The sequence below is a fragment of the Diceros bicornis genome, chromosome 2, assembly GCF_020826845.1.
Source record: "Diceros bicornis minor isolate mBicDic1 chromosome 2, mDicBic1.mat.cur, whole genome shotgun sequence".
Lineage (NCBI taxonomy): Eukaryota > Metazoa > Chordata > Mammalia > Perissodactyla > Rhinocerotidae > Diceros > Diceros bicornis.
In genome coordinates, this window is record NC_080741.1 from 62,196,150 (window position 1) to 62,206,851 (window position 10,702).

General features: G+C 42.8%; 1 protein-coding gene across 4 annotated transcripts in view; it reads right to left on the reverse strand.

Annotated features, from left to right (window-relative positions):
• Positions 1 to 5,941, reverse strand: part of CADPS (calcium dependent secretion activator) — a 436,212-nt gene extending 430,271 nt beyond the window's left edge. For all 4 annotated transcript variants that reach the window (XM_058562346.1, XM_058562336.1, XM_058562329.1 and 1 more), the window contains exon 1: positions 4,989 to 5,941. In XM_058562346.1, coding sequence (XP_058418329.1) covers positions 4,989 to 5,432 — 444 coding nt within the window. In that variant the 5' untranslated portion in view covers positions 5,433 to 5,941. The remainder of the gene's footprint in view (positions 1 to 4,988) is intronic.
• Positions 5,942 to 10,702: the final 4,761 nt, after the last annotated feature.

Here is a 10,702-nt window from a genome sequence, read left to right on the forward strand (position 1 = left end):
ATTTATTTAGAACTTAGAACTAAGTTACTAGAGCTCTCTTAATCATTCCAGCTTAAGTTGTATAGACATCTGGCCCCAAATCACAAATGCTGGTTATACTTCAATGTGATAGCTTACGATCGTGTAATAATTTTGCTTTTGCAGGGGCAAGATCTCTGAATCATTTGACTTTTACCACTTTACACAGTTCAATTCTTCAGGAAAGAAATATTTAATTTCCTTTGTTCTTCAGTCCAGTTTTAGCGAAGCATAAGGCTATTCCAAGTTGTGTAATGAGGCAAGAATCTCTCTTATTACTTTTCTGGTATTCTGCATCTTCAGGATGTCTCTGCTGGTACCAGTGCATAGTAGTTCCTGCTCATTGCACTAAGGAGATTGAGGGGAAAATGCCAAAAAATATTTAAAGAATTCAATTCTTTCCCTGATGAAGAGAGAAACACATAATTCGTTTTGAAGGAATCTTGGTTTAATAGACATTTAGTTCTCTCAAAAGGTTAGAATATTTTATTTTTTAAAATGCAAATCACATATTGCACTGACAAAGCAACTCTTAAGAATTTTGAATAGTGGAGCTGACCCAAATGCCTTAAAGTATATCTGAATGGATGAATCACTTTTATTGATTTAAAATACACACACACTCACACATATATATAGTTAACTAGCGGTAGGTCTTAAATTTTATGAAAGGTATGGGCTTTTGAGTCATGACCAACTAACAAAGTCAAATACATAAATGAATAAAAAATGAAATTTCTATAGCTAACAGTGACTCAACGTTGACCGTAATTTCATGGTAAGATATAAGCTGAATCACATGGAAATGAGTAGACTGAATTTACCACACATTTGGTTTAGTCATAAAGTCCTCTTGAATGAAACAGGAGTTCATATAGAATAGACACAGTTTTAGAATTCTCCCTTTCCCTTGTCATATACAAACAGACACACAGGTACACAAACCTACATATGCACACATAATGTATTTTGAGCATTTTAATCCAGACATTATGAATAATTCCTAGCTAATTAAAAAAATTGGTCATGTCAATCTAAATATTACACAGAATTGTTTACAGTGCCTGCTTTTACATTCCCTTAGTAACATCTATAAGTAGTAGTTCACATGAGGTAGCCACCCATCACCGTTACTACATAATTTAGAAACATATGGTGTAGCTTTTCCATGCCAACTTGTAGGTATTCACTCTACCATTCTGACAAAAGAAGATTAAAAAAAAAAAAAAAAGCACAGAACTGTTTTCCAAATTGTCATTTATCAGCTGCTGAAACATACATTGTGACAGTCTGATGGCTAGGTTTTTGTTTTGATCATAAATTATCATTACCAGCATATTATATTTAAATTCACAGTAAGTCAAGAAAAATATACCTATAAATGATAAAATACGTTTTCACCTAGTCTGTTTAAAATTCCTTCTTTTAACTGGAAGGATTATTGGAAAGCCCAGACATTCCTTTTCCCAGTAAAGTGAAAACAAAGTAATTAACTATCAGAATGATCCGGCAATAGCCCTTTCTCCCTCTGCTCCTTCCCAATTGTTCTTAAAATACTTTTTTTTTTAGCTTGAACCACTTAGAAAGACTGAAAACAGTCTGCTGTTCAGATTAACCAGCTACCAGCCCATCTCCCTCCTTCATACTCTTTATAAGGTTAGTACTTAAATGTCCATTTGCTCATGTTGACTATTTGATAGGTGCCCAAATGGAGAGGGGCAGGCCTTTCTTAACTCAAATAGAAATAACCCTGGGTGAAGAATTACACCTGACATATTGTCAGGATGCTAGGATTCTGTTTTCCACTCTAGAATATTTCTGGCCAGTGTTGCATATTAAATAGACAGGATTTGGAATCAGAATACCCCATGCCTCAATTCCCACTCTTTCACCTATATACTAGTGCTTTAGGCAAATTACAAAACCACTTTGAGTCTCAGTTTTCTCCTCTAAAAACAAGGATGGTAATTCCTACATTCTCAGGGTTATTAGGAGAATTTAAAATGATCTAAGAACAGAAAAAGGAATTTAGGTAAAAACTAAGGAAATCTGAATGAACTACAGATTTTAGTTAATAATAATGTATCAATATTGGTTCTTTAATTGTAACACAATGTACCACACTATTGTAAAATATTAATAATAGGGGAAAACTGAGTGTGAGGCATATGGAAGCTCTGTACTATTTTCTCAATTTTTTGGTAAATCTAAAACTCTTCTTAAAAAATAAAGCCTATTTTTGAAAAATGACCTAAGTGAAGTGCCTTGCACATAGTAGGGACTTGAAAAATGGCAGCCAGTGTTACGATATAGACTATTTGGTTTCATAAAGTCTATTATACTCTATACAACATGATCTTTTCTTTTTTTTCCCCTGGCTTTATTGAGATACAATTGACGTATAACATTGTGTAAGTTTAAGGTGTACAGCACGATGATTTGACCTGACAATATGATATTTTCTTTTCCCCAATTCAGCAATTTTTTTCATGGGCAGTCCTCTCTCTCTCTGCCCCCCATATCACTCTATTCCCTTTCTCTACATCATTTTTCCTCCAGCTTTTTCTAGTTCATCCATTTCTGTCCTACTACAGACTCATGTTGAATTTACAACTAGTTTATATTTCTCCAAGACTAATTTTAGTTGACCAATCTTACTTGTTGGCTTTAAATTTTACCACAATGATTATGCAAACTTAGTTACTTCCAATGATTGCTCATTAAAAAAAAAATAATAAAGTTCCAAGCTTTCTACTTGGAGAAAAATAGCATAACACCCTTTTCCAGGAAGGCACTAAAAACTTAAAGATATAGCAATGGAAAAGCTTGTTTTCTTTTGTAGTAAGGAGCAAGATATTCAGCTTCTCAGTTTGGCCAACAGCCCTGAGGTAGCTTTGCCAGAATATGTATTTAGCACTAGTTTGCAGCAATAACTAAAAATAGTTTGACCAAATGCTAGTGTTATTAATCTGTCCTGGAGTCTCTCTGATGTTAAGGTCATGTGTAAAAACAGAACTCATTTACTCCTCAAAAACCACAGCTTTCAATGGATTCAGGTAAAACATACAATCGGATCAGAGAAACTTAGCCTAGCAATGATCTTTCCTGGTGGCTGAAGGTTCTGTTTAGAAGAAGGGTGTCTCTGCGAGAATAGACTTCTTTACCCATTCTAGTGCTGGATTTAAGCATCCACTTAAATGACACAGCTCTAGAGCCTTCGACTGATAAAGGGAAGTTTGTTTTTTATTTTCTCTTTAAGTCACAACAGTTTTCATTGCCAAAGGAATAGGACATCTTGGGTTGGTGCTGTTAATAGGATAGATTTTGGAGATGGAATTTCCCCTGCCATAAAGACACAATTATCATAATTCCAAGCTGAAATTGGAAATATCAGATTCTGTGGACGCAACACCCAACCTTAAAGGAGTATCCAAAAAACTTACTGCTCTGAGGATGCTTTTGCTCTGTGTAGTCCAATATACAGGTTGAAAAGGCAAGGGGCCACTGACCCAGGTGGAGAGTGGAGTATGTAGCCCACCTGCTACTTCTCAACCAGGAAATGAGTTTTATTTTTAATAAAACTGATAGGCAGGCTTGTGATAGCTGAAATAAACCACCAGTGCTGGGTGGTGTGTGTACACATATTAGCAAAACAAACAGAGAAATCTGTGCTAACTCAAGATAAGGGTGGATAAATATAGGAAAACCTAACACCCGACTACAGCAACATATAATTCAGTCTTAAATGACAGCAACGGAGAAATTCACTTTTAAGAAACCCCACCTCGATGGGGTTAGAGCTGGCTTCTCGCACTCCCCTCTGGGGGCTTCACTGGCTTTTCTGAGAGCCCAAGAGCTGCAGATTCATTTAAAAGAGACAAAATAGAAGGCTGACTTTCTTAACTCACTCACTCCAACGGGTACCTGACCCCTTCTCTTCTGGACCCCCACCACTGCCTCTCATCTTTTAGTAACCGCCCCCTCCTTTCTCTGGCTAGAGAACAGCTGATAGAAATAGATGCTTTTTTTTCATATCAAAGGCAGCCCGGAGCCGCCTCAGCCTTGCCCCAGCCTCAGACACAAAAAGCTTTTGATGTTTATAATTGTGAGGCTTTTTGCAGCTGCACTTTATCAAGCCTGCAGCGGCGGGGCTTGGAGGGCCTCGGAGAGCCAGAAGGTGGCGGCGAAGTCACCTTGGGAAGAGAAGAGAGTCAAAGGGAGGAAGGTAGAGGGGCTGACCCCGGCAGGACCAGAGGGCGTGCCCCTGCTCTGGGGTCAGTGAGGAAAGGGAAGGGAGATCGGAAGGAACCCCGGCCAGAGGGAAGCGGTGCCCGAGGACCCCTGGGCAACCCTAGTCGGTGATCAGCCGACCTGGGCAGGGGAGGAGGGTGCCCTTCGCAGTGTGACTGGAAGCTTCGCCTTCCAGGCTTGCTTCCTTCCGCCTGCCCCTGGGGTTGCTCTCTGCTCAGGCTAGCCTGAGCGCAGCTCGGAGGCGCTCTCCTCGCTCCACATCGGCGCCCCCACCTGCCGGGTGCCCCCGCCCGCCGAGCGCACGCCCAGGAGGGCGGGCCCGGAGCTGAGCGCAGCCGCCCGCCGCTGGAGAGTGCTGGGAGCCCAGGAAACGAGCAAGGCCTTTCTGGGCGCTGTGGGCTGCAAGTCACTCCCTGAGCCTCCTGGGCCACAAAGCGGGACTTGCCCGCCTTGCTCCCCGGCGCTCCAGGGAAGGGAGGCTCCAGCACGCGGCACTGCGCTCCAGGCCCCTCGCCGGTCCCAGGTAGCTCCTGGCGCGCTCCGGGCTGGGCTGGGCTGGGCCGGGCCGGGCCTGGCCGCGGAGAGGGGGCCTCGTAGCCCCTTCCCCAGGGCGCGGTCTCCTCCTCCTCCTCGCCAGCTGCACCGCCAGCTCCTATTGTTCGCCCCGCCCGCCTGGCGGCGTCCCGGCGCTGCTCCCTGGGCCTCGCAGGCGCACCTACCTTCTGCTGCCGGCGAGCCATGTCGGTGGGCTGCTTGGCGTTGAAGGGGTAGGCGATGCAGCGCATCACGAACACATAGAGCTGCAGCCTCTTCTTCCTCTCCTCCTCCTCCTTCTGCAGCCGCTCCAACTCTTCTTTCTCCTTTTCGCTCACCACCGACGGGCTGGGGCTGGAGGGCCGGCCGCCACCGGCGCGGCTGCTGGGCTGCAGACCACCGGCCCCGCCGCCGCCGCTCGCGCCGCTGGCCCCGCCACCACCGGCTCCCACTCCGGCCCCGGCGCCAGCACCGCCGCCGCCTCCGAGCCCGGCGCCGCCGCCCGAGCCTTCGCTGGTGCGGCTGGGAGACAGGCGCGCGCCGGACGCGGCCGAGCCAAGCACCTCCTTGCCACTCTCCTCCTCCACGATCTCATCCGATTCCTCTTCGCTGGACGAAGGGTCCAGCATGGTGGCGTTTGGGGAAGGGGGTCCTTGGAGCCCCCGGCTTGGGGTGCAAAAGGTGGGGGGCGCCGGAGGCAGCTGGGAGTCGGCTCTCCCGGATGGGCTCTTCTCCCGAATTCGGGGAGCGAGCGCGCTGCTGCTCAGTCTCGGCCGCCGCGACTGCTTCTTCCGCCTGGCGATCTGGAGCTGGGCTCAGACCCAGGAGCGAGGGGAGGAGGGACAGGGAGAGGTGTGTCCGTGGACCCGAGGTGGGCAAGGGGGAGAATCAGTTGCGAGCCCCAAGCCCGCAGCCGGATGCCATCTGCAGCCGCTGAAGAAGGCGCCTCCAGAAAAGATGCCGAGTGTTGCAAGCTGTCGATGCAGCCAAGAGCCGAAGAGGCATCTTGCCGATTGGGGAGGGAGCGGCGCTTACGTGTTTATTGGCTTAACTCTCCCGTGTCCGCGGCGTAAAGGGTGGCTGCAGAGGGCTGGAGGGGGGAGAGCGCGGAGCCTCCGCAAAGTCTCAGAGCTTCGGTACTGACCCGAACGCCTTCCCACCCCCATCAGCCCCTCCCTTTTGTGGATAATTTCCTCCTTGATCCCCAGGTCTCACTGCCTGGACCTCTCTCCTCCTCCCGCAGACAAAAAGTTCTTGGGGGAGGAAGAAATAGACAAACCAGTGATGACTTTTTGTCAGCGTAGAGTGGACTGTCTGTCTGGAGACGCTAAATCTAGAGGTCTCACTAAGAGGAAGTCGGCGAGATCCCGTACGGGAAAGCAAGAGTGTATCTCCTGTCCCCAGGTTTCTTCACACCTGGGGCGTGGGGGCAGTGGGGCTGGGCAGAGTGTTTATCCCACCTGTGTAAACTCTGATTCCAGCAATTTACTTTACATACGTCCACTCTCATTAAAATAAAAGTGAATCAAATTTTGAGCGGATTGATGTATCGACCATGCAGCTCAACTATTTGAGTAGAACCCTCGCCCTTGTCTCCTCCGCAAAAGCTATTATGAACATTCTTCAATTCCAAGAACTGGGAATACTTTCTGCTGAGGTAAGCCTACCAGAGAAATAGAAGGGTTTCTCATTGCTCAGCCCTTCCTCCATTCTGGCTCGCTGGGAGATCTGGGTGGAGGAGGGGGGACCTCCAGATCAGACAAAGACACCCCAAGAACTCAGCGGCATCACCATCTAATGCGTTGACTCTGTTGCACTGTCTTCATCTCTGCTCCTCGGTTATCTATTAATTCAAAGCAGCAGATGGTGCCTTCCTTTCCCCTGCTTTTTTCACTTAGGCCAATAAACCCGGCGGACCGGGGAGCTGGCCAGCGTGCTGAATCTAATCAGCGACCCGCAGATGGATTGAAAACAAACCGACCCCCGCCACCCTTGGATCTTAGGCTATCTAGAGACCTCTCTCCACCTCCCCGCCACCCTATCTCCTATATTTATTTTCTAATGCTCTAGTTATCCATAGATACTCGTAGGATTTATTGTAAAAGTGTAGCATGAATTTAAAGTTTACATCACGTCTGTCTTTAGGTATTTTCAAATTTACCATGAGTTTTACTGTAGGCTTTGGTATTCAAGTGAAGCTTTCTAGCTAATCTGTTTGAGAGCTAAAAATGAACTTAAAACAACATCTCACTTCACATTAACTCCAAAAATCCTATTTGATTTCTTAAATTAAGTAATATATGTATGGCTTATATTTGACTTCACCACCATACTCACCTGAAGGACATAACTTCTGTGGCCATCATGCATTCTGTATCAATTTAAATAATCCAGCAATGTGAAAATTGTTACAATTTAGCAATCTTCACTTTTTAATTCTTCTAAAGGAGTAAAAGATGTTCAAATTATGTTGTACTCGTTTCCCTGGAACAGAAAATACAGTAGGCCAGTCAGTCAATTAATCAACAGCCCTTCAGCACCTTTTTGTGGAGTGAGTGGAATGAACATGAAGTTCTAGGTGCTTGTGGTGGATGGAATTTTTGGAAGACATTCTCTTAAAGACTCTAATCTCCTTTGGGAGATACAACAGATACACGTGAAAAAGGTTGACAGCACTTATTTCAAGGCAACATACCAACAAATCCAAGTTAGTAAACCCCTAAAAGCTGGCTTGAATGAAGCAGTTGGGAATGGAAGAGAATCATATATTTCTCAAAGAGAGTTAAATTTTAAAGGAAGGAATCATATGAATGGATGATGAAAAGGGAAGATATTGTAAGTGATAAAGTGATTTGCAAAGCCACAGTGATAAGACAAGGGACCAAGTAAGGTATAAGTGTTGTGGAGATGGTGTGTGGATAGGTAAGGGTGAATCGAGGAGGAAAAAAAGAGCTGAAATAATAATCCATTTGGCCAAATGGGGAGATCATGTTTAGGACACAAAGAAATGAATTATTAGCTAGGGAGCATGTGGTTTGCAGAGGAGGTGCTCTTCAAGGCCAGATAAAGGCCATTTACTAATTAAATATTTCTTCTCTAAGCAAGGTTAGGCATTTAAGTATTATCACATTAGGCATTGGTAGAAGAGTGACCGTGAATTCTGTCTTCAGAACCATTTGGAATTTCTCAATCGCTATAATAAAGATTTGTTTAGTTTTGTATTTTTACAAATTCCTTTGTAGTTATGTGGCGTTTTTTTCCCCAGTTATACTCATTAAAACATAAAATCAGTATCTGCCTTTGGTTAATCATATAAACCTATGATGGGTATTAAATATAACATTGCTCAGGTAAACCTACACTCTTCTCATTCCGCCCATGAGTGTTCAATCAAAGAGACTTAAGCAGATTTTCCTAGAAATACTTATAATTTTTTTCAAATGGTGTGCATTTCTGTCTTTTAAAATGTACATCCTCTCAAAGACATCTTTTACCTTAGCTAAAAGTCAATCCAGTATCCTTGGAGATATTATAAGTCTTTGCTACTGGTGAAAATAAGAAATGTCAACCAGAACTCCTTAGGCATCTTAACCAGGAGTTATGGCTTTCCTAGATGCAAATTTTGATGAACAAGGAAGAAAATAACCCCAGAACACATCCACAGGCTCTTAACATGTGTTTATCTTTTGTTAACATCCATATTCCTATTTTAAAGAGTACAATTCTACCATAGGTTCTGATACACGTAAGTATTTATATCCTCAAACAAGCTATTTTAGGTACTTGCTTGTTTGCCCCCACCTCCAGTTCTGCTTTGTAGGAAACTTGAATAACCCCAAGGTGATGGAATAAATTTTAGTCAGCCATCTGGAGACTATATCGTGAGTAGAAGTTTTAACATTGAATTTTTAAATCCCACCCACTAAAAGCAAAGTCTAGGGGAAATGGAAATGACTGAGATGCTAAACCAGGGTTTTCTAGTCTAGGCTTAGATTATCTCCGTTCTCCTCCAAAGCATTTGCTGTCATTGTGTAAAAGGCCACAAGTAGGAGGGAATATCTGACGTGTTGGCAATTGATAGACACTTTGATGAAAAACAATCGCTGTTTATGTCACTCATATAACATGTTTCAATCAAATAAAACTGAGTTTAATGCCCATTTTAATGTTTTTGTGTGTTTGTTACTAGAAGATAGTTTGACTAAGTAATTTTTTTATCTCACAATAAATTTCATAGTATCTAAATGTAATCATCTCATCCAATCAACATTTTTTTAATTTTAAGAATAGCTCACAGGCACCAAAAAGGAAAAATTTGAACCTTATGGTATGCCTATGTCAATTTAAGTGCTTGGACTCTCAACCCAAGAAGTTCTATCTCTGGCACCTAATAGCAGAGTTATTCTGAGAAAATTATTTAATGACTCAAACTCAGTTTCCTCATCTGTAAAATGAGCGATAGTAGCACTCACTTCCCTTGGAATGACAATAAAATTAAATTAAATGTTGTATTAAAAGTGTTTTTCAATAGGGGCCGGCCCGGTGGCGCAAGCGGTTAGGTGCGCGTGCTCCGCTGCGGTGGCCCGGGGTTCGCTGGCCCGGATCCCGGGCGCGCACCCGACGCACTGCTTGGTAAGCCATGCTGTGGCGGCGTCCCATATGAAGTGGAGGAGGATGGGCGCGGATGTTGGCCCAGGGCCGTCTTCCTCAGCAAAAAAAGAGGAGGATTGGCGGATGTTAGCTCAGGGCTGATCTCCTCACAAAAAAAAAAAAAAAAGGTGTTTTTCAATAGATTTTAGTTTTAAACATTTTTTCAACTGGTGGAAGAAGGACTTGTAATAAATGAAATGACCAGAAATTGGATACAAATAATTGGACAGAGAAACAACATTAAAAAGATCAAATAATCCAGAAATAGATCCTTGAATAATAGAATATTTGCTTATTTATTTAATTGATCCCTGTCTTATTTTAAATAGTATTTTATGGGACTTATGGTTTATTTTACTTGAGAAATCTACCCTTCATCATTACTCTTTATCATATGATAATTCTTGCTAAAGTAAAATGGAGTGAGTTAGGATGGAATTAAAGGATAATCATAAGACTGAAAATAATAGAATCAAACCACACAAAAACATCTTCTTTCAGTCCAGGCAACAAAACATGTTTTGCAATGATAAATAATACTACTTGCAGGAACTCGTCTTGGAAAACCACCTTGTTAATTAAGAAGATGAAAAAGAAAAATGGAACGATGTATTTTACAATAAATAGTTAACTTGAATTCTGAAAACCAACTATTCACAAGGGTAATCACATTTCTGGTGTATACAACTTCTTTTCATAGAAGTAGGAGCTAGATGTGGTACAGATTGAAATGCAGTTTATGCTGGTCTTTACAGGGACAAAGTGGAGGATAGAATCTTTTGCCTTGACTCTGGGATACAGCAACATGCCAGCAAATAAACGGGAAAAAAGCATCCACGTAGCTGTTTCCACATGATAAGATATTAGGTAGATAATTTGCCTAATTAGCCCAATTCTTCAATTGGGATTACTTTGGTAAATGTTGCTACCATTATATCTTCACCTTCTCAAAAGAATTTTCTAGGTTGATTATCTGGGTTGTATTTAATTGTTTTTACAAACTACACTGGCTTTACACTGAGAGGCTTTCTGAGATTGTAGATAAGAATGACTGAAGTCAGGGTATTTTCACATTAACAAGTTTGTTTTCAATTTTAAATAAAATGGTGAGTTCCTTCAATTCAGGCTACTCTAAAACATGGTTCTTTTGGCTATATAATCTTTTGGAGAAAGAAAGTGAGTAGGAAAAAGAGGCTTGATGAATAAAGGGAAAGTACATGAAAATGTACGGATGGGTCCCATCAAGTGG